Below are 25,000 nucleotides of genomic sequence, written 5' to 3' on the forward strand. Positions count from 1 at the left end.
CTCTCAAACTGGCAAAACCTCAAAAGATCTTCGTCATTTTGAGAATTTCTCATTGTCTCGCATTTGACGAACTCTCAGACTGAAACGGACTTCATTGCCCATACTCCTCCGGGAGATCATACATGATGCCACAACTTCCTTCTGACTCGGTATGCGAAATGGACTCCAGTACCCACAGTCCTGTCAAGGACCACATGACTTCTGACACTCTCGTGCACACCTGTCAGCGTTCACAGTCTCCAGAGTACGAAGTGGTTTCACCCGTGTGTCTATGTCGTATGATCAGAACAGCGTAGTACATAAGCCTGGGCTTTGGTCAGAGTCAGTGCGAGGTATTGCTCCTTTGAGAACTTACTGAGCGTTTGTACTGATTGCTTTATTATGATTCCTGATCTTGTGCCTTGTTTTCTACTCTGCCTTTTGCTTGTCCCTCTTGTACCTTTGCCTTGGATTTTTGATCTGTGTTTTGGAACCTTTTTGCCTGATTTATCGACTACGTCTTTTGCCTTGCCCTTTTGGTTTTGCTCACCTAGTGATATGATCACTATGATCTTTCTCCGTTTTCTGGTTTTGACCCATGCCTGTTCTTTGACCGTGTTTTTGCTTTGTGAATAAAACCAGTGTTATCCGTTTTATCCGCACGTGTCTGAATTCTGCTGGTTACACTCATCCTAAGACACACAACCACATATTCATGACATGGGCAAAGGTTTGCCCTACTGCTGTAGCCCATTGTTAAATATAACAATAGAAGTCGTCTACACAGCTGTCTGTCCCGTAAATCATAGTTTTTTTGTGTGATTTTTCTATTTATGAGATTTGCACTGAACGTAACTTGAAAAATGTTGTGTGGCCATGGTTGAGGCAAATAAACTCGAGTTTATTCTATAGTTTAGTGAACAGGAATGTGTGCATGTGTGTCCTAAATCAGGCTGAAAGATGTGAGAAAGGAAAACTAAGAATTAAATTGCTAATGACTTAGAATTTGTTAAAATACTAGTGTTTCTAATTGAGTAGCTGTTATACTCTCTCTCTCTCTCTCTCTCTCTCTCTCTCTCTCTCTCTCTGTTTCCCTCTCTCTCTCTCACTCTCTCTCTCTCTCTGTTTCCCCCCCCCTCTCTCTCTCTCTCTATCTCTTGCCAGGTGATAGATTCCTCTCCTCCTTTTCTTTCATCTCCCCTGTCACACCCTACTGCTCCCAGAGGAGAGAGGCTATGGCACTCTCTGCTTCTCTTCGCTGTACTGTCTTCCTCCTCTCCCTCTTCCTCCTCCTCTCCCTCCCCCTATCTTGCACTTCGGAATCCCAGCGTGAAGAAGAGCCAGTGTCTCCCTCCATGGTCCCGGAACCGTACAACAACACCTCTGCGACTGAGGCCAATTTAACAAAGCGCTGTAGCGATGTGGTGGAGTGTAAGCCTGGCATCATTCTGCCCGTCTGGAAGCCTCAAAACCCGGGGCTCGGAGACAAGGTCGCCCGCGCCGCCGTCTACTTTGTCTCTCTTATGTACCTGTTCCTGGGTGTATCCATCATTGCGGATCGCTTTATGGCATCCATAGAGGTTATCACATCACAGGTGAGACAATGACACAACCAGTACATCAGATTTTAGGCAGCAGAACAGTGCACAGCAGTCTCCAACACACAACCACAATGTGTGGACCCTATTTCTTTCTTTTTGCAGTCCAGGTTTTGTCTAAGTCCACATTTGGCAAGTTATGTCGTATAATAAACATCAATGTATTAGATTTCTTTAAGCATTTCATTTTTTTATTCTGTGTTTCATTTACAACTCCAAAAAAAAAAGTTGGGATGGTGTGTAAAAATGCAAAAACATTAGCAAATCTCGAGATTATTTATTCACAATAGAGCATAGAACACACATGTTGAAAGTGAGACTTTTTACCATTTCATGAAAAACATTAACTCTTTTAAAAAATGATGGCAGCAACGCATCTCAAAAAGGTTGGGACGGGGCAACAAAAGGCTGGAAAAGTAAGTGGTACTGCGTCTCTGATGGAATGGGGTTGCCTTGGTGGGCAGCTTACACATCTGAAAAGGCAGCATCAACGCTGAACAGTATAGAGACATTTTAGAACCACAGATGCTCCCATCCAGACAACGTCTCTTTCACGGAAGGCACCTGTCGCCAATTTAAAAAAAAAAAACTTTGGTGCGTCAGGAAATGAAAAATCCAGCAAAGAAGACCCAGGGATGTTCAGCAGATGTTCAGCAGCAAGAATCCTACCTCAGACAAGAATGGGACAACATTGCTCTCCCAAAACTCAAGTAATTGGGCTCCTCACTTCCCACATATTCACAAAGAAGAGGGGATGCTACACAATGGTAGACATGGGTTTTTAAGATGCGTTGCTGTCATCAAGTTCTAAATTAATTCTGTTGTTCTAAATGAATAAAATATGGGTCTATGAGATTTGCAAATCATTGCATTTTGTTTTTATTTACATTTATTTACATTTTACACAACGTCCCGACTTTTTTGGAATGGGGGTTGTAATATGTCTAAAGTAATATAAATGTATTGTTTTGTTTATAAACTCATTTTATGTTATTCTGTTATCTTACTCTAAAATGGATTGAATTCATTATTGACTTTCTATAATAAAGCAACATAAATGGATATACTTCAGTATTCAGGTCCTTTACTCAGTATTTTGTTGGTGGTGTTTATAGTCTCCCTGTGTATGATGCTACAAGCTTGAGACACCTAGATTTGAAGATCTTCTCCCATTCTGCTCTGCAGAACCTCTCAAGCACCGTCAGGTTGGATGGGCAGCACCTCTGCAGCAGTGTTCAGTTGGGTTTAAGTTTGGGCTGGTCACTCGAGGACATTCACAGACAGCTCCTGCATCAGCCTCTTAAAGAATGCTTAATACTTTGATCAGTTTAGCTTTCCCTTCATTCTGACAAGCCTCCCATTCCCCAAGAGAGTCCTTTTAGATGCTTTTTGAAAAACTTCAAGCAAGCGGTCATCTGCTTCGACTGAGAAGTGGCCTAATGTAAAGCCCTGACCGGTGAAGTGCTGCAGAGGTAGTTATCTTTCTGGCAGGTTTTCCCATCCCCACACAGGACCTGCAGAGTTCTCTCAGAGAGACCTTCGGGCTCTTTGACACTTAACTTTGCCCCAGTTTACTTAGTTTGGCTGAGCTGCCAGCTCTAGTAGAAGTTTGGTTTTCTTTTTTTACATGCACTGTTAGCTGTGGGGATTTATGTAGACAGTCCAATCAACCGAATTTACCACAGGTAAACTTTGTAAGGTTGTAACATCTCAAGGATGATCAGAGTCTTTTATGTCATAGCTAAGAGTCTAAATACTTGTAAGTTTGTTTGTGGTTTTTATTGCAGGTTGGTGAGGAAAATGATTCATCTGTTTAGAGTGTGGCTGTAACATGAAATGAAAAAGTGGGGTGTGGATACTTTTTGAAAGCACTGTGTATGCCATTTGCCCCTCCCCAGAACCTGCCCCAGTTTGTGAAATTGGTGCAAATTGATTTACTTCATCATTACTATACCTGAGGGTAGAAATAGGGATAAAGGCCATTTTAACTGCTCTGAAACGTTGGTGGGGGTCTCTCAAATTCAACCAGAAAATCTATATTCATGAGTCATGAGTGATGATTTAAAAAAAAAAAAAAAACAATAAAACGTCAAGAATTCAAAGGGAGCCTCATTTCATGATATGCATGGCCATTCAACAAGTGGAAATGTTTGAATGCATCAAAAAATGTTTTCATGTCGATTAAACAGATGCACGTACGCACACATCTGATACCCGAATGACACAGGAGAGCCATTTGTAGTGGTTTAAGAACCTTGTGTTTTTGGGGTTTCTTGATTATTTATGCTGGTGTCCCCCTTGTGGATTTGTGGATCTAGAGGACATGACATTGACTCTGATCCCATCTGACTGCCTTGTTCTGAATTCACAAACTTTTGGACATACAGTAGCTTGTTAGGTAACCACCGATATTTTTTGTTTGTTACACCTATAATTGTTTCATAATAAAACTTTGCATTTTTGGGCAGTGCTCCATTTGCATGTATTGTTTTATGGAATCATTTCAGTTGTTATAGGCACCCTCTAGCCTAGCAGGAAAAGGGGGGAAAAAACTGCTTTAATTTTATTGTAAGTCAGTGGAACCAGACAATTTTCCAAGTAATCTTTCGATAGTTTCATTTGGTCCATGCTTCATGAAACACACAATGTAAAGGCCAAAAACTGAAAAACTTATTTTAAATTATGCTTGGTTACATGTCTATATTGAACAGCCACCTAGCAGCTTCACCACAAGGTCCGCAGCCCACAGGTTGAAAACCACTCAGATAAACCTTTGACAAATAAATCACAATGTAAATCAAGCAAACAAAGTTTATTTATATAGTGCTTTTTACAACAGGTGAAAAATATCATGCATCTGTCAAACCTTTTTTTTTCGTCCCTTGAGTGAATGAGTGCTGATTTTTTTGTTTTTGATTTTAAGTTAAATATTTGGTGGGTTTTAGTGAACAAACTTGAATCAGACTTTGTCCATTTTGCTGCTTGTTTTTTTTCTCTTTTTAATTATAATATATTTTGATATATATGTAATTACAATATATATTAATAATAATTTGTAAAACACTTTTCTGTAGCCTTGTGTCTGCTTTCTGTGCCATCAGCAGATATTATCTAATCCGCGTACTGGCTCATGTACTGTGTGTTCATATTTAAGTGTTAAGGCCTAGTAACTGTTTTTTTTTTTTCAAGCATTATTTTGAAAGCATCATAGTTTAAAATTATTTTAAGTGTTCAAACTGATGAACTGCTCAAGTACTGCTGGCTGGATAATGTTCAAAGAAACTTGCATTTACTCTCTACCTCACAGCCTTGTACAGAAAGACCAGTCTGTTATCTTTGTTCCGCAGGAGAAAGAGGTAACGATCACTCTGCCTAATGGGGAGACATCAGTGGCTACTGTACGCATCTGGAACGAGACTGTGTCCAACCTCACACTGATGGCTCTAGGCTCATCCGCTCCCGAGATCCTTCTGTCTGTCATAGAGGTGGGTTCCTCTTTACCATTTCAGAAGCCTAAAATAGCCTTATGTAACCTATATTATATTTTCATATATCTCTTTATATTTTTGAATATCAATTTGTGGCAGCTACTGAAAACATATATTTAATTAAATTTCCTACTAATTTAATTACATTTTTTTGGTCGCTGCCAGATCTCCACTATGATGATTTTCTGTCAATAGATCTGCGCTGCAAAAAAATGTCTGTTTTTGCTGAAAAATAAAGCTGTGCCCTCAGCTTATGTTGTTTTGACAAAGTGGAATATCTGTTATCTCGTTACTGGTTGCAGTCACTTTGTGAGATTTTGAACCAAAATTTGTGACACTGCCAGAACGTTTTTGGTTGCAAAAGCTCTAAATTGGCTGTCGTGTAGCATATTACTTTAAACGTCCAAAGTTTTAACTCACAAAGAATTCTTTGAAATTTGTAATGTTTTCCTGTGACAGCATTATTCTGGTGATTATTGCAAAGTGTTAAGTCCTTAAGTCACATACATTCACATAATGTCACCAACTCGGGATGGTAGCTTGGGATGGAAGAGGCACATGAAGTTAGCCACCATATCTTTTTCAGCTGCTGCTAAAGCAAAATCATTGGTCAGCTTTACCTTGAACTACAGATGCCCATGTTAGCTAGCGTAGCGCAGAGTGATGAGTGGCGAGGGAGGACCGTAGTACTCGCACAGAGTGTGAAGCTGGTTTAGCTCTCTTGGACTCTTGAATGGCTGTGGCAGCACAAGGGACAGAACTCAGGATCAAAGAACTACAGAGCTAATCCTATAGGGCAAACTCTCAGAAGCAAAAAGCAAAAAAAACAAAAAACAAAGCTGTTAACCACTAATTTCTCTTCACTGTGAATTAGTGGCAGATAATACTGTCCAGGCCTGTCCAGATGTGGTCTAGATTAGACCTAAGTATGAAAGTTTAGATTCTTGATCTTAACGTGATTTTTCAACAGTAGTGATATCGCATTCACAAAAACGATGTGTCATGAATATGTCCATGGTAAGTGTTCTGTCAAAATTCTAACTTCTCACGCAAACTCTCAAACCTCTCCATCAAACCGTCTCTCACTCACCATTGAGTGACACCACTCTGACACTCATTATCAAATTTTCCATCAAACCCTCTCACACTCAAAATGAAACCCTTTCACGCTCACCATCAAACCCTTTCACGCTCACCATCAAACCCTCTCAAACCTCTCCATCAAACCCTCTCAAACCTCTCCATCAAACCATCTCTCACTCATCATTGAGTGACACCACTCTGACACTCATTATCAAATTTTCCATCAAACCCTTTCACACTCACCATCAAACCCTTTCACGCTCACCATCAAACCCTCTCAAACCTCTCCATCAAACCATCTCTCACTCATCATTGAGTGACACCACTCTGACACTCATTATCAAATTTTCCATCAAACCCTCTCACACTCACCATCAAACCCTTTCACGCTTACCATCAAACCCTTTCACACCCACCATCAAACCCTCTCAAACCTCTCCATCAAACCGTCTCTCACTCACCATTGAGTGACACCACTCTGACACTCATTATCAAATTTTCCATCAAACCCTCTCACACTCACCATCAAACCCTTTCACGCTCACCATCAAACCCTTTCACGCTCACCATCAAACCCTTTCACGCTCACCATCAAACCCTTTCACGCTCACCATCAAACCCTCTCATGCTCACCAACAAACCCTCTCACACTCACCATAAAACCCTTTCACGCTCACCATCAAACCCTCTCACGCTCACCATCAAACCCTCTCACGCTCACCATCAAACCCTCTCATGCTCACCATCAAACCCTCTCTCACTCACCATTGAGCCTCTAACACTCATTATCAAATTTTCCATCAAACACTGTCAAACTCTCTCACACTCACCATCAAACTCTAAGGTGTTATTGATAGAGAGTGTGAGAGAACTTGAGGGTGTATGAGGGAACTTGATGGCCGCGTTTTCTGATTGGCCTAGAGTTACCATTTAAATTAGCGCTTCCTGATTCACTAAATTTGTTCATTCAAATATGCCTGTTCCCCACGTGCGGTAGTTCACTCTTAAAAACATAGTTCTTCAAAGGTCCTTTAGTAAAGACAGGCTCTTTGCATGGTGAAACGGTTCTTCAGACTGATAGACAATGTGCTATAGATGGTATAAATGAAGTTGTTTTGGTGCTATAGTGGTCCGTATATTCTCATCATTTATTCTGTTATAATCAGTGGACAAATCACAAAATAGATTTGTTTCACAGTTTCATTAACTAAACATAAAATAAAAAAAAATAGAAGTAGAATAAAGGTTCAAATTTGATTTATCCAAATGTAAAATGCTCCATCACTTTAACCAGAAATAAACATGCAGAGGGCACATCTGGACCTCCGTGAAGCTGGTCTCCCACCATGTGGTCAGAAATGGAATAAAAATGCTACTTTTTGTTTGTGCTACATGTGCGCTTTTTTCAGGCCATAGAAATCAACATTTGTGCTGGCACCGGTTTTAAGAAATTTAACATTGCATTTTATCGCCTGTGACGTCACTTTGCCCCCCATCAATGTCCAAATCGTACCAAAAGGGTCTCGTTCGTTTGTACTGCGTTTATGCTGGTTTGTGCCGTTAAAATAAATATTTGTGCTATTTTAATTATCAAGTTATAGGCTAAAATATATATTTTTTTAAATTGACGTTACTCCGCCTCAGTCAACATCCAAATCGCGCCAAAATGATCTCATTCATTTGTGCTGGTTCGTGGCATTAAAAGAAACATTTGTGCTCTTTTAATTCTTAAGTTGTATAAACACGTTTTGTCACTACTGATGACATCATTACCACAGGATTAACACTAGTTGATGGTGAAGATCTGAGAAAGGCTTTTTTGCCTCCTGACCAGCGGCTGACGCTGATCACTACAGAGTCATCTGCCATTTTCAGCTTTACTTATTAGTCGAGGTCAAAAGCTGAACTAAAAATGATTAGAAATTACTACTTTGCTCTTTCAAAAGCATTTTCAAAACGAATCAAGGGTTTTGTGAGGTTACACTTCGTTTAAGGAATAAAATATTAACGTTGGTCTTTCAGTGTATCATGTTTGCTCATGTTAATGTGTGACTTGTTAAAATGCTCATGAAAATGTCCTGGACCCACCACGACACAACAGATTTTAACAGTGACCAGTGTGGGCTTTATCCCACTCTGGAATTTTTGTGGTAACGATGTCCTGTGGTAATGATGTCATCAGTAGTGTCAACCTGTTTATACAACTAACTTAAGAATTAAAAGAGTATAAATGTTTCTTTTAACGGCACAAACCAGCACAATCGAATGAGACCATTTTGGTGCAATTTGGACGTTGATGGGGGGCTGAGTGACACCACTCATCCAACTTTAATGGCTTTATAACTTGATAGTTAACACAAATATTTATTTTAACGGCACAAACGGATGAGAACCTTTTGGCCTGATTTGGACATTGATGGGGGCTGAGTGACGTCACAGGCGATAAAATGTAATGTGTAATTTCTTAAAAACAGTGCCAGCACAAACATTCATTTCTACAGCACAAACCAGCACAAACAAATAGTAGCATTTTTAATCCATTTCTGACCACATGGGGGGTCAGCTTCACGGAGGTCACATCTGGTCAGAGAAGCTGAAAAATTAGGTGATCGCAGTTTTAAAATTTTAAAGAACGAAAAAGATTGGACATGAGTGTTGAGAGGATAGGGCTAGTCCGGCATTTGGGGAGGCATCATTACGTTTTATAGGTGTTTATATATTTGATGCAACCGTTGTATCAGTAATTCTGTTTGTTGTGAAGGTGAAGCAAGGAATAACCGTTATTTACGCACAGGAACAGCCGAAATTGCGAGCATAATCTTAAGTGAAGAGGCATGTGCACGCGAAGGGGAGTCAGAATTCTGCACAACCCTGACACACAGGCCTGATTTCAGTGATTTCTGAGTTTCTGAGACCAGCCGTGCCCTCCGCACGTCTACTTCAGATTAAAGTGAAAGATTTTTTTAAAATTTGGATATGTAATTTATGGCTCTTTATTCCATTGTTGTTTGTTTGTTATTTAATTTTATACTTAGTTTGTGAAACAAAGCTATTTTGTGAGTGTGAGAGAGTTTGATGGTGAGTGTGAGAAGGTTTGTTGGTGAGTGTGAGAAGGTTTGATGGTGAGTGTGAGAAGGTTTGATGGTGAGTGTGAGAAGGTTTGTTGGTGAGTGTGAGAAGGTTTGATGGTGAGTGTGAGAAGGTTTGATGGTACATGTGAGAGAGTTTGATGGTGAGTGTGAGACGATGTGATGGTGAACGTGAGACGGTGTGATGGTGAGCGTGAGACAATTTAATGGCAAGCGTGAGACGGTTTGATGGCGAGCGTGAGAGGGTTTGATGGTGAGTGTGAGAGGGTTTGATGGTGAGTATGAGAGGGTTTGTTGGTCAGTGTGAGAGGGTTTGATGGTGAGTGTGAGAAGGTTTGTTGGTGAGCGTGAGAAGGTTTGTTGGTGAGCGTGAGAAGGTTTGTTGGTGAGCGTGAGAAGGTTTGTTGGTGAGTGTGAGAAGGTTTGATGGTGAGTGAGAAGGTTTGATGGTGAGTGTGAGAAGGTTTGATGGTGAGTGTGAGAAGGTTTGATGGTGAGTATGAGAGGATTTGGTGGTGAGTTTGAGAGGGTTTGATGGTGAGTGTGAGACGATGTGATGGTGAGCGTGAGACGGTGTGATGGTGAGCGTGAGACAATTTAATGGCATGCGTGAGACGGTTTTATGGCGAGCGTGAGAGGGTTTGACGGTGAGTGTGAGTGTGAGTATGAGAGGGTTTGATGGTGAGTGTGAGTGTGAGTATGAGAGGGTTTGGTGGTGTGTTTGAGAGAGTTTGATGGCAAGTGTGAGAAGGTTTGTTGGTGAGCGTGAGAAGGTTTGATGGTGAGCGTGAGAAGGTTTGATGGTGAGTGTGAGAAGGTTTGATGGTGAGTGTGAGAAGGTTTGATGGTGAGTATGAGAGGGTTTGTTGGTGAGTGTGTGAGAGTTTGATGGTGAGTGTGAGACGATGTGATGGTGAGCGCGAGACGGTGTGATGGTGAGCAAGAGACAATTTAATGGTAAGCGTGAGACGGTTTGATGGCGAGCGCGAGAGGGTTTGACGGCGAGCGCGAGAGGGTTTGATGGTGAGTGTGAGAGGGTTTGATGGCGAGTGTGAGAGGGTTTGATGGCGAGTATGAGAGGGTTTGATGGCGAGTGCGAGAGGGTTTGATGGCGAGTGTGAGAGGGTTTGACGGCGAGTGCGAGAGGGTTTGACGGCGAGCGTGAGAGGGTTTGATGGCGAGTGCGAGAGGGTTTGACGGTGAGTGCGAGAGGGTTTGACGGCGAGTGCGAGAGGGTTTGATGGTGAGTGTGAGAGGGTTTGACGGCGAGTGTGAGACAAGCTCAAGGACCAACAATTTGTCAGACATTACTGTAACTCCTAGTGGGACCATGTTTTATGGTTAGATAAGACCAAAATAGAGATTTTAAGAAAAAAGCTGAAAAGTACTTCCTCACTATAAAGTATGGTGGTGCATCTATGATGTGGGCTGTTTTTCTTCCAAAGGCCCTACAAAATTACATAGTATCACATCAAGTACCGGCAGAAATAAAAGCAAAGGCTGACTTCCTCAGCCAGGGAGCTTAGACTGGGCTATAGCAGAACAGTGATCCAAAGTACATCTCAAAATCATCACGAAAAATGTTTCACCCACCACAAAATCAAGGTCCATGGTCACCTCAGTCTCCTGATCTAAACCCGATAGGACACCTTTATGGGGGAAAAGGTCTCAGATCATTTACCATGTGTTTTCCAGTCTCATTAAGCATTATAGAAGAAGTCTTGGAGCGGTTTATTTTTGCAGAGGGAGGCTGTGCAAAATATTCAATGAGAATTCAATAAGAAGTATACAAGAATAATAACTATACAAGAATAAGAAATATATACAAGAATAAGAAATATAATATATAAGAACTGCCACACACAGATTTGAGAAAAATATTTATTTTCTGGTAAGATTTTTTTTTTAATCATTCAAATAAAGGTTACATTTTTGTTCATATTCTGAACGAAGGATAAATGCGATAAGCATCAATATTTTTTTATAGCCTGTTGTCCATATTATTTACCAGGGATGTCAGTATTTATGGAGGGCAATATATGTGCAATCTATGACAAAACCCTGTCATATGAAAATAAATAAATAAACAGGATTTGAAGATGAGTTTTTATAACATGCATCCTGTTTAGCAGCATCATTATGCATTACTAATTGATTTACATCCAGCCAAATGTTTGTCTTTGTAGTATATCTAGTATATAATATACACTACATCAACATATGAATATATGTATGAATAAAATATACTACATCAACACACTATACTACTGCTTAAAGTGTGAAAGACAAAATTGTGTTGATTTAATGTAGTTTATTCATGTGAAAATTATGTACACATTGAAAGTAAATGCGTACATTGTTTTTTCGCAAAGACCAGGAATTCTGAATATTTTTTTTAAAGTGAAAATTAAGCCGCTATTACTCAACGGTATTCTGCACAGTGATGAAGGGTAGATAACAGTGCGGCAAATAATAAGAAAATGATTCATGCCTTGCAAGCTTGTCCTGTCTTATTCTCTATGGATCCAATGTGACAGCTGCCTCAGCCAATCACATCATGTCACTGTCACCATCACACTCATGAACCATTTACAGCAATCCTGGCAAACAGTTAGCATGTTGGTGACTTAGCAGCTGGTCTTCTGGACCTGCCTTTGGTTTCAGTATCTCATACTATTAAGTTCTGTTTTAAGATACCTTGTGATGCATTTAGGAGGTAACAATACGAACTTGTCTAGAAGACAAGAGGACAATAATCTAATAAATATCCCAAATCTAGGCCTATGTATGTGAAGACATGCAGACATGAAGACATTTGTTTTTGGCTTCGATAGCCCGAGTACGATTATGTGGATAGGGGTCTTATATCAGCATTCATAGATGGTGAGGCTCAGCTGGTGAAGTGGGTAGAGGCAGGAGGATGCAGAATCCACCTGAGAGAGAGAGAGAGAGAGACCGAGACAGAGAGCAAGCAAGCGAGAGGTGATGAAAGTAAAAATTGAACATGTCTAGTCTATTTTATCCACCATTGTGTGCACTTCTATTGAACAATTACTTGAATGCAATTACTGGAATAAGATTACCAACGTGTTGTCAGCAAGATTAGGTAGGAAGCTAGCAGCTAAAAGCCTTGCTGAGCTGAGATCCAAGCATAAAAATACATCACATGCATTAACCATGGAATACATGGATAGGGCCGTAACATTGCATCTTAGGTTTTCAATATCTACATTTATATGTTTGTGGAATTTCTTGATGCTGCATTATGTAAGCTGTTTTTATTAAAGTATCATTAATGAGTAAGGCAAAAAAAACAACACAGCTAAATTATTTAACTAGTTTAACTGAATAAATTAAAATTTCAGGGTTGTTGGGTAGGATTTTGCAGTACCCAATCATACATCTTGGTGTATTAACCTCACTGGCACAGGCTCAAAGATGAGGTCTGGCACCGTGTTTTGGTCTTAAATGCAAAATGAACATAATGAAGACAACAGTGGGTAATTCACTTACATCCTGAGAAGGCATGTCGTTCACCAAGATTTCACAGATTTTTTTTTTCTTCAGTACCTCTTTCAATGTGGTTGTAATCTCTTGGAGGTGTGGAGCACGCACTATATTTTGATCTTCCACATGTTGCTTTCAATTACACGTTTCTACCAGAAAGGTCTCAAAATAGTGCAAAATAGCTTACGTAGTGCAGCTGTATATAAGAAGTCTCAATGATTTATGTCAGTTGACATATCATAACCTGAAAAATTATTTTACTATTGTGCTCCAGTAGCAGCAGATTTAAATAAATGTCTCTTAATAGCCCTAACCCAAGCTGTTCCCACAAAGGTGAAGGCGTACAGTTGTCCCAAATGTCTCGGTATGTTGACGCTTTAAGATTTCTCCTCACTGGAACTAAGGGGTCTAGGCCAACCACTGAAAAACAACCCCATAGCATCATCCCTCCTCCACCAAATTTCCATCTGACACTATGCAATCAGGCATGTTCTTCTGGCATTCGCCAAACCCATACTCGTCCATCAGGCTGCCAGATAGAGAAGCATGATTCGTCACTTCCACAGAACAGTGGAACAGTTTCCGCAGTCCAGTGGCAGCGTGCTTTACACCCCCAACCTTGAGACTGCAAGGCTATGCGCTTAATTATATCCACCTGTTAGCAGTAAGTATGGCTGAAACACTTGAACTCAGTAATGAAGAGGGGTGTTCCAGTATTTTTGTCCAAATAGTGTATGAGTCGATTAAAGGTATAGGATTTTGAAACCATGACCTAAGATGTAATGACAGTCTTGACCCTCGTTTAATGTTTTTAATGTGTTCAGGTGGTGTAATGGTAAAGAAATCTCATGCTATTGTAAAGTTGCAACAGGTTCAAATTTGTGTCCACTTAACTGCACAATTTTCAGTTGTGGTTAAATGACGCTGTACTGACACAAGTTAAAGTTCTAGAGGTGGTATTGGAACTGAGTGGCAGTGATCTAGAAAATACATTTTCTGTGATGTGTGGTCTACTAGCTAAGAAAGTCTTTGCTCCACAACCACATCTCTAACTATTGTGTCTGTGTGTGTGTGTTGCAGGTGTGTGGGCATGGCTTTGAATCAGGCGAACTCGGTCCTGGCACTATTGTGGGCAGTGCAGCTTTCAACATGTTCGTGATCATTGGCCTCTGCGTGTGGGTAATCCCTGATGGGGAGGTGAGGAAAATTAAACACCTGAGGGTCTTCTTCATAACCGCCTTCTGGAGCATCTTCGCATATATCTGGCTGTACCTCATCCTCTCCATCATCTCACCAGGAGTTGTCGAGGTATGTAACAGAGAGAAAGAGAATATATTCTCATTGGAAGTTCCTGCTGTTTAAAAAACGGGCAGAAAAAAAAAAAATCTGTATGTGTGTCTACAATTGAGCATATCACTGGAGGCTAAGGGAACTGGAACAAGAAAGGGCAGTTACTGTGTTACTCTTTGCTGCATTAAATGCCACTTTACAGGCTTTTATTTACTTTAATTTATGCACTCTTATACTACTCGTGCTTCTCCACTGTGCAGAAAAGTGATTTTATGTAGCCATTTGTCTTTGTCTGCTCAAGGCTAATGAGACTTAAAAGTGAATAATACGTTTAGCGCTTAATTTGGGCCAGTTTCCCAGACCCACATAAAGGTTGAGCCTAGACTAAAAAAAATTCCAGTGGTGGTTCACCTTTGGCACTACAGTTTAGTCCAAGACTTGGTGTAATCCCCAACTGGAAAACCAGTCCCACATGTTTCTTGTAATAATGATGTTCTGCTCTCTTTAAGACCAGGTTTCAGTTTTTCAACCCAAACGATTCTGTGCAGTTATCTGGATATCTGTGCACATGAACACTTTCAATTTACTTGCTTAATATGCATATGTTAATATATGTTTGCTGTGTGCATGTATGTGTGTGCATGCATATGTTTGTATTTATTAGGTGTGGGAGGCCCTGGTCACTCTCTGCTACTTCCCAGTTTGTGTGATTCTGGCTTGGATCGCCGATCGTAGGCTACTCTTTTACAAGTATATGTCTAAACGTTACCGCGCTGACAAGAGGACAGGGGTCGTCGTGGAGACAGAGGGTGAGATGACCCCCAAAGGAACAGATATGATCATGGATGGCAAGTTTCCTCCAAGGGGTTCAGCGGGGGTCATGAGTGCAGATCAATGCCAGGATGGGGCCAATAACAGTGCAGGTGCCATGGCAATGCTGCTGAACTCCAACAGTGCCACCATTAATATGGAAAGTGCAAAAGAACTAGACGAGAGCCGCAAAGAGGTGAGAAGAAACACATTCACTATAAATAATTCATATGAAATAATTTGAAATAATGGCAAATATTCGAGAACCTGCCCTCCCTCATGACCTCCTCTTCTCATGTCTTAATCTCACTCTCCATCTCTCATCTTGTCCTTTAGGTAATCCGTATCCTAAAAGACTTGAAGCAGAAGTACCCAGATAAGGAGCTGGAGCAGCTGGTAGAGCTCGCCAACTACTATGCCCTGCTGCACCAGCAGAAGAGCCGGGCCTTCTACAGAGTCCAGGCTACGCGCATGATGATCGGAGCAGGTAACGTGCTGAAGAAGCATGCAGCGGATCATGCGAAGAGAGCAGTCGCTGCCGGCGAGGAAGACACATCTGAACATGATGACTGTGCTACCTGCAGCCGAATCAGCTTTGAGAGTGCACATAGTCAGTGCATGGAGAACTGTGGAACACTGTCCTTAGCTGTGGTGTGCCAGGGCGGCGCCGGCGAAAGCACCTTCTATGTGGACTACCGCACAGAGGATGGCACAGCCAACGCCGGCTCAGACTACGAGTACAGCGAGGGCACGCTGGTGTTCAAGCCAGGAGAGACCAGAAAAGAGATAAAGGTGAGTAAACAGGGAAATGAAAAGTAAAATGAAACAGAGAAGGACATAAGGATAAGGCGAGAGGGAAAACCAGGGAGAGTGAAGGCCCACCCCAAGGCCCACCTGTTTATAACTGCAAAGCATAGTGGCGCATGGGCAAACTAAAATCCGCTTTGTTAGACTGAATTTTCTTTTTCTTAAACACTAACAATGTAAACCTGAGAGTTGGGCACAGAAAAAGATAATCCCAGTTGTCAGTAGATGTACAAAATTAGCTGTTATGTTAAAAAAAAAAAAAACATATGGCTGTAATGGTATTAAAAAGGGGGGAAAAAAGAAAAGGATAAAAAGAATAGAAAAATACACGGTGTATGTGGACTGAGATCTGGTGCTACAGTCCATTGTATTGTCTTTGAAAATCCTGCACTGGCTTTCCCAAAAAAGTATTGTTTGGTCTCTTTAGTTTTGAGGGTTTTAGTGCCTCCTCTGAAATAGTCAAACCACACTAGCCATGCTCAGCTCACCTGGGCTTTCGGTTCCTGAGCACTGTCACAATCAACAATGATAATCCTACTTACTTTTTTGTTTTGAGTTTGAGTTTCACCACTCAGGTCGCTGATGCTTGGCCAAAAATATGCTCCGCTATGATATATATGTTGAAATCAAACACATCTCTGGCTCATCTGTCGTTTTTATCAGCAGCTTGTGCTGAGAGTGTGTAAAAAGTCAAATGTTAAACAGGCAGTTTATGCTGACAGTACAGTGCTGACATGCTGCTAGAAAAGAAAAGCAAGATCTGTTTGGAGAATGCGTTTCCACCAGCAGTGAACTGAATCAGTGTTCGTTTTCAAGCAGACCAAGACCTGTGGTTTTAGTGAACTAAAGACAAAGGTGTGAAAGCATCCTGAGAAAAGCCATCTGAAGACTCCAGTAATAATTACAACTGAAAGCTTAACTTATAGTATTGGAGGGCTGCTGTCAGCCCCTAGCTTGCCATCTACCGAGATGCTTGGCGCAGACCTTGTTGTAGAAACAAAACCACATTCTTACAAAGGATTATGTGTAGTATGTTTTCAGACCCTTCAGCTCATATAAATGCAATTAGACACTACAAACAATTGTGAGCTCCTGTATTTTCCCCACTTCAATGCCAGACAGCAAGTGAGGCCCGTCAGGCCTGTGTAATGGTAGAGGGAGCATTGTAATGAAAAGAAGAGGAAAGAAAAAAGAGAGAGACGTATTTATGCTACATTAACGGCGTCTGTATTACTATAAGCAAAAAGGCATTCTGTTTATGGGAAAGAAGAAACAATAGAGAGGAGGAAGAGTGAAAGAGGAAAAAGTGAGAAGGAGTGCAGGAGGAAGAGCAGGGTGTTGGGGTAAGTGTAAATGGGTGGAGGGAGAGAGGGAGTTCACACTTCTACTAAGTCCTTTTTTCTCACATTTTGTTCACACCTGGAAAGATGATGAGCTGAGTTTCCACTGTCCACACTCGGAGCCTCTTTTTGGAACTACCATCATGAAACAGGGCTGAGAATGAGAAAATGAACTTCCTGGACTTTGTCCACCCTAAACAGATGCTAAAGTGCTGCAGTAGTGTCAGAACACCTCTAGGACAGTGACCCTTTTATTTAGACTGTTTTAGTCATACCCATAATATTAAATGTGCAAAGCTCAGAAGTCTTCAGTTATATAGTATATATAGTAATATGCACTGAATAATACACACCGGAAATATTAAAATATGAAGCTCTCAATAGTAATGAGCTTAAATACAAAACTGCAAACATTAAATGATTTACACTATTTAGGACTTTGTGGACTGTGAAGAGTGCACACTCTGAATCAGCTTCTTGTTCTCACAAAAAAAAAAAAAAAAAATAGATATATATATATATTTTTTTATTTTTTTTTTCCATATAATTATTGCTAATTATCATATGCATTTCCTGATCCTCTGTTTTAAATATTACTAGTGGATTTAAACATCAGATAACAAGAGGCTTGTTGTGGTGTAATATGCAAAATTATGTAGTCACAAAAACAACATACCACAATTCTTTACAGGAAAGTCTGTCCACTCAGTGGCCATCGTTGCAGTTCCCCAGGGAAGTTACTTCCAGTCATGCAAGATTAAGCTCCTAACCACAGTCTTGTAACTGGTTTCCATTTGTGTTTGTCATAGCTGAAAATGTCAGACTTGCCTGCATGCGACTCTTGTTATGTGCACCAGTCACAGCTATGGCTGTCTGACTGTCTGAAGGCTCTGCCATTTCTGTAACCTACAAGAAAGCAGTTCACACATTGTTTACGTAACTGTTGCTTCACAGCTATTTAAAGATTTGACCGTAGATTTTTGCTGAAGTGCTTTTATAAAGTATTTATATATACTAGTTATTAAGTGTGACATTTTTAAGCTGTTTTGTCATTTGTGGGATCTCTCTTTCTTCTCTCTGTTACACTTCTGCTTGCACTGGGTTGTTTAGCTGGTTAAAGAGTTAAACGTACTGCAGGTTGATTAAGACTGAACTGGAGCACTGTTTAGTCATGAATGACTGCATTTCTTCCTAGTTCTGAGCTTCCTGTTCAGGGAACCCCTTTGGCCATCAAGGTAATTATCAAGGTTTTTGGGAGAATTACTTTAAAAGTAAGTAAGAATCTGTTTAGACCACTGGGGTGAAGAATTACTAACATGAAAGGCCTTTAATGTACATGAGTACAGGATCTGTATTCATGAGTGGTGCCTTAAATATGCTTCTTTTTCACAATGGAAGTCTACCAAGTAATAGAAGCTCCACATTTGCCACAGCTTCTTGTTTTTAAGTAAATTCTTTTGCTAAATTGACGATGTGGTTTATGATACAGTATGGCTTACTGTATTCTATAAAACAATTGAATTATGTAACATTATGGGCCTGCCGTCTTGGGTGAAGGGAAGAAAGAAAGTGGGGTTGAATGTGAGACTGGAAACCCTCTGTGTGATCAGCGGGTGAAAATTGATGCTGTATGTTGGTAAAGTTTCATGTAGGATAGCCCTCTAATCCAACCATGCGGAGTTATTTCCTCACAAAATAATGTTCTGCTTGGTTCCCAGTTCAGAAGAAATTTCCTCTTCAGAAGTTTATTTCATCTGCAGAAGAAATAAACGCAAAATGACGTGTTTTCCGTATTTCTAGTCTAGAAGCCTTTCAAGTGGGCATCCTTAGCGCACGTTAACATTTTTAAAGCATAACATTTTTTCGTAGTGACTTTATTCTGTATTCCACACCTTTTACCATATTTTTTATTTCATGAAACAACTGTCGTTTTGCGCTTAATCTCCCCCACTTCCCTCTTTATCTCTCTTCCCCCCCCTCTCCCTCCCTTCTTCAGGTAGGGATAATAGATGATGATATTTTTGAGGAGGACGAACATTTCTTTGTCCGTCTGCTCAATCTACGGGTTGGTGATGCTGAAGGCATGTTTGAGAGTGATGAGGTTGGCCAAGCTCCCAAGGGCCGGTTGGTGGAGCCACTGGTCGCCACAGTGACCATCCTGGATGATGACCATGCAGGAATCTTCACGTTTAGTGATCGCATAATGCGTGTGAGTGAGAGTGTCGGGACCATGGAGGTGACAGTGGTGAGGAATTCAGGGGCCCGGGGCACTGTCATACTTCCCTACCACACCGAGCCAGGATCAGCCCGGGGAGGGGGTATCGACTATGAAGATACACATGGAGAGCTGGAGTTCACCAACGACCAGACTACGTGAGTGTGTGCATTTGTGTGTGTTTGTGCTCAGTGGATGAGACTGTTTCAGTTTTTGTGTTTATGTGTGGATTTATAGGAAAATGAGATTTACTGAAGATGTACTGTAGACATGCACTGACAGAGTTTTGGGGCTGATTTCTGGGCCAATAGTGATAATTGACCTTGTTATGGTGATCACAAAACAAATAACCCACATAAAACTCTAAAGACTGACTCACTTTAGCCACAACGCAAATAAATCTGACCTTATTATTAACAGACGCTCATATCCAGAGCTACTTTCAGTGGTTTAGGTGAACGTAACATCATTAGTCTATCCTAAGGGCTTTTATTAATACAGTTGTGTGTGCGTGTGTGTGTGTGTGTGTGTGCACTTGTATTGGTATTGTGAGATGGTGTTATCCACCATGCTATTCATTTAAGGCTGTTGAAAACAATGGAAAGGCCAACATTAGTGACGACGTGTGAGCTTAAAATGAGGTGCAAAATTTCCCTTGTAGTTTTTATAATGAATACATTTTCACATTTCTTGGCAAATAATATATTGTCTGCCAATACATTGTAGTCTAATGTGCATAACACTTAACGTGTGTGTGTGTGTGTGTGTGTGAAAGTGTGAAAGAGAGGGTGAATGAGTGAAGTTCATCATTCTTCCTCCTCTCCGCTGTACTCTATTAATGAAGGCTAAACTGTAGTGTAGGGCTGGCTCAAATAATGTGAATATTCTAATTTTCGTTATGTTAGTTTTCCTTTCTTTAATTAGTTTTTGTATTCTGCTAACCTTTTAGACTTCAACAGGTTTCTACATCACTTATGGATTCCTGACAGTACAGACTCAGATGTTCAGAGTTATAGGCTGATTAATGATTATTTTAAATGAAAAATTGGTGACTGGTGATTACGTGATAATGGGCATGGGTTTAGGCACAAAATAAATCCTAAGTCATTTTAGCTGAACACAGTCACCCAGTTTTCTAATCAGTTTCACGTATTCTTGTAAATTATGAATAAAACATAGAAATAACCGAGTCTTTAATCATGTGCAAGATTCATGTTTTTCACTTGTGATGGAATTAAACTTTGACCACTAAGTTAGCAGTGCAATATAAACTTGGTTATCCATTCATTAAACCAGCTAAACTGAATATGAAAGCACATTGCTAAATAAAGATTTTAAGACTTGCATCTTCATTGTTATCACTGCTATATAGGAAGCAAAAATACATCTGGCTCCATATCTGACCAGTCCGTATTCATTGCATGTAAAATGCTGTTTGGGCCAGCCCTAGTAGTGTGTCATGTGGTGTACCAATGAAAAATGGTTTACTATTACAAGACAACCAAACGATCAAGCGCTGCAGGATTATACTGATAACATGTGTTTGCATGTAAATGTTTGGCCATACAAGCAGATTTCTTTTCATAGTTTAAGCCTAGACAGCCATAAAAAGTTTAAGGCAGTTAAACTGATTGTTATTGCTGAGTTGGCAGCTGAAATGCTCCTGTAAGCTTTAAATCTGTGAACAAAAGAAAAATTCTTTCTTTGCAGTGGTGGGATGGCTCGTCTATATCAGCGATTACGTTTGTGCAGCAGTGAGAGGCAGTCAGATGGAGAAGGATCTTTGTGTTTCCAGGGAGAAGCTTCAGTGTTTATACTGATGCTGGGATGTCTGAGATTCCTTCACCAGAGCACTGTTTTATTTATTTATTTATTTTTATATATAAAAAAAAAACAAGAGTGTGATTAAGACACTTTCTGCATTAATGTAGAAGTAGTGGTTTGGACAAATGTTTCAGTTCTGTAGAATTATCAGAAATTATCCCAAGTATATTCAGTCCACGAAGACGTGTCTGAAGTGTTCTTCTGTAGTTTTACACTGGAGCTACACGACGAACGTGGTGATCTTGTAAAGGTTATACTCGACCTATATTTTGTAAACTGTGTGCCTAAATTATCACTAAAATTATCTTAATTTTGTCAAATTATGTTGTGTTAAGTGTTAATGTTAATGTTAAGTAACGTCAAATAAACTGTATTATATTATGTTTCTAACACTGTCACAAACTCTTATTTATAAAAAAATAGTCAAAAACTAAAATCAGTAGTAAGATCAGCTTTGAAGCTTGAATTATTACTTGTTTTTTACTTTGTCCATTATTGTTAGAACATAACTTGTAGCATTAGTTTCTCCACTTTTTACTTTGATTTGCCACCCATAGGTGTACATATATGACTGTGTGCCAAAGAACGTGACACACGGTTTCTGTTTATACATGTAACTGTTTTATTAATGTTTTATGTGTTTTTTTTTTTTTGGTTTGTTTTTTGTTGTTTTTTTTTTTTAGACTTGTCAAAAGCCAGAAGTATGAATGACTCTAAGTCTCAGGCAGATTCTTATTATTGTAGTAGCAAAGGCTTGAAAATAGCTTCTATTTCTGAATAAACTCCGAGCTTTCACTGTTATTGTTGGCCCTGGGGTGGCCATGCTTCTGTTTCCGCCTTTCCTAAGTGAGAATTTAAAGCCTTTTTTTAGGATCTGTTTCTTGATATACTTCTCTGTTGTTTACAGAGGTCCAAGATCAGGCCTCGGTTCAGACAGGCATACCCTTTTACGAAACAAGTGCATTACACTCACTTTTTACTGTAAGGGTATGAATTAGAGCATCAGACAAGGAGAGAGAGGGACTTAAAACAACTGACTGAACAGGGGTTTGTTATGGTTGTTTTACAAGTTAAACTAGAACTAGTTAAACAGAAGCTTCTTTTGCTATGTGTAGTTTTGTGCATTGCTCTTAGTTCACAATTTCAAATTATGAGTAGACTCTGCTCAAAGGGACTCTCTCTTTTCAAGCATTGCCATCACATCTCCATATTCAGTGGTTACCACCTGGCCCAAGCTTTATGACATTAACATTTCATATCTTCCCCCCAGCTTGATGCATCATCCATACTTGCATTCAAGGGTACATGCACCCACTCCTCTAAGGGAGGTAGGGAGGTAGGTAGGTCTCATTTGCAGTATGTTTCATTTCATAATGCACAAAATGTTCTCAATGCATGACAGGTGTGGACTGCAGGCAGTGAAATAAGCAGGGCCTTCTCTGAAAAGGATGTCGTCTGGATTACAGCAGATGTTGCCATGTATGTATTGTTCAGCGTTAGTGGTGCTTTTATAGATGTGCACATGCTAGGTGTGCACTAGTGGCCCTCCTCCCAATACCATCATATATATCAGCTTTTGCACTGTGCACTGATAACAAGCTGAGTAGTCTTTAGCCCAGAGGACGCAATGTCCATGATTTCCAAAACAATTTCCCATTTAAATTTGTTGGACCACACGACAGGATCCTGTTTATATTTGGTTTCTTCTTTGCATTTTAAAGTTTTAATTGGCAGTTGTGGATACAGCAATGAACTGTTTTCATAAACAGTGGTTTTCAGAAGTGTTTCTGAGCCCATACAGTGATTTCCACAAGAGAAGTGTATCTGTTTTTAATGCATTGCCACCTGAGGCCCCAAAAGCTATTGCCAGCAAATGCTGCTTTTTGGCCTTGTCCCTTGCATACAGAGATTTCCAGATTCTCTGAATCTTTTAATGATCTTATGTACCATAGATGATGGAATCCCCAGGTTCTTTGCTATTTCATGCAGAGAAATGTTCTTCTTGAATTGCTGCACTATTCCACTGTGCAGTGTTTCACAGAGTCGTGAATCCCTCCACATCTTACCTTCTGAAACCCTCAGCCTCTCTGGGATGCTCTTTTTGTACTAAATCCTGTTACTGACCTGTTGCCAATCAACCACCAGGTATTTTTTTTACACAACTTTACCAGCCTTTTGTTGCCCCATCCCAACTTTTGTTCTCATCAAATTCAAAATGGGCATATATATATATTTTTAAAACAATAACATTTCTGTTTTAACATTTGCTATGTTGTCTTTGTACTAGTATGGTTTACACAGATTTAGTTTTTATTTACATTTTGCACAGCATCACAACTTTTTTGAAAATGGAGTTAGATACATAGAATGAGAGCTAGACTGAGAGAGAGCGAGAGCGCGAGAGAGCACTAGAGAGCACGAGGGAGCGAGAGAGCGCGAGAGCGCGAGAGCGAGAGCTTGGCGCAATTGACAATGGAGAGAGACTGAAAGATAGATAGACTTTACAAACAGAAGCGAGAAAGAGAAATAGTGTATGCGCTAGACAGAGTGTGAGGGAGAAAATGCGTTAGTGCCTGAAATCTCAAAGGAAAAATAAATCTTCTCCTGCGTGAAACAATTATCGCTTTAATCTGTACATGTACGTAAACTGTCAGTTTTAAAATGTCACATTCACAATCTGTTACTTTCAGTTAACTTATTATTTTAGGTACAATATTTATGACTTTGTTTATAAGGCCTTAAAAGCATTGCTGATTGCACATTTTGTTACTGTGTAATTTCTTAAATGAAAAGAAGCGAATATACATTTTGTTGAGGATGGGGTCTGTGGACGAAACCAGTCCTGCGTGTTCGTTGATGCAAAATAAATGAGACGAGTAGATCAGACTGAAGTGAAACAAACGGTTTTATTACAGAATTCTGGAGAGGTTACAAACAGAGAACATGCATCATGTATCTCCCAGGTCAGCTCTGACCGCTTCTCATCTGACTCCCTTTTTATAGTCGCATGACCGCTCCTTCCTCACCCAAGATATCAGTAGATTCCATCAAGCCTCCAATGTGTGCGTTAGGCCATCTCACTAATCCACATCATAAAAGTTTAAGGATGTGCTCAGACGTGAGCGCGTCTGCAAGGTCAGCTTAAGGTATTCCCTGTGTTTACCAACTCCCCCCGTTTTCCAGACAATGGCTCTGCTTATCTGACCAGATGAACCACATGTGTGGTGGGCTAATCCCAGTGTCTACTACTATTATCTTCGAGGTATTTCCTGTTATCTGACGTCCTTGTGTATTCCACCATTAGTCAGCACACAGCCTTATGTGCTGACTCTTAGCTCTTAGAATTGTACAATATAACCATTAAGCTTTCAATGCTAGACATAATACATCTTAAAAGAGTAATATGAACAATACTAAGGCTAATAATTCCACAGGTCCCACAACAGTTTCACAGTGACCTGGGCTAAGCTCTGGATGTTTAAAAGCCTAGATGATGCCTCTGTTGAATCCTGTTGTGTGTGAAGCATGTAAGCACTCATTTAATGTGAGGAAAATCTGACCCCTGGCCTGGCTGAAGAAAAACTGGCTCAACCTGTACCTAACACTGTTGGTGTCATTTAAATCTTTTGAGAATGTATATGAATGAATGTGCTCGCTGTAGATTATGGCTGCAACAACTGATCGCTAAAAAAAGTTGGCAACAAATCAAGTGATCAGTTAGTTGGTTGAATGAAATTTGCTCTTTTCATTTACATTGTGTGATGGAAAGAGGGAAACACAGATTGCAGTCAAAGACTAAATTTGCTGCAGTGCCGGCTTTTGCATGAACCATAAAACTGTCAAAACACTTTAGTTTCATTGAAAATTAAAAAATGTCATGTCTGATACACAAAACTCTGCGGGAGGCACAACCGCAAAGCAGGAAGCATAATGTTATCACACAGGATCCATTCCATGTTATGTATTTTTG

At 40.2% G+C, this 25,000-nt stretch overlaps 1 protein-coding gene across 1 annotated transcript in view; it reads left to right on the forward strand.

The window, feature by feature from the left end:
* slc8a2b (solute carrier family 8 member 2b) overlaps nucleotides 1–25,000 on the forward strand; it is a 104,847-nt gene that overhangs the window by 60,954 nt on the left and 18,893 nt on the right. The window contains exons 2-7 of the mRNA XM_017708877.2: nucleotides 1,144–1,574; nucleotides 4,925–5,062; nucleotides 13,825–14,052; nucleotides 14,699–15,040; nucleotides 15,181–15,636; nucleotides 18,988–19,364. Of these exons, the coding sequence (XP_017564366.2) occupies nucleotides 1,215–1,574; nucleotides 4,925–5,062; nucleotides 13,825–14,052; nucleotides 14,699–15,040; nucleotides 15,181–15,636; nucleotides 18,988–19,364 (1,901 nt within the window). The 5' untranslated portion in view covers nucleotides 1,144–1,214. The remainder of the gene's footprint in view (nucleotides 1–1,143; nucleotides 1,575–4,924; nucleotides 5,063–13,824; nucleotides 14,053–14,698; nucleotides 15,041–15,180; nucleotides 15,637–18,987; nucleotides 19,365–25,000) is intronic.

The sequence above is a fragment of the Pygocentrus nattereri genome, chromosome 17, assembly GCF_015220715.1.
Source record: "Pygocentrus nattereri isolate fPygNat1 chromosome 17, fPygNat1.pri, whole genome shotgun sequence".
Lineage (NCBI taxonomy): Eukaryota > Metazoa > Chordata > Actinopteri > Characiformes > Serrasalmidae > Pygocentrus > Pygocentrus nattereri.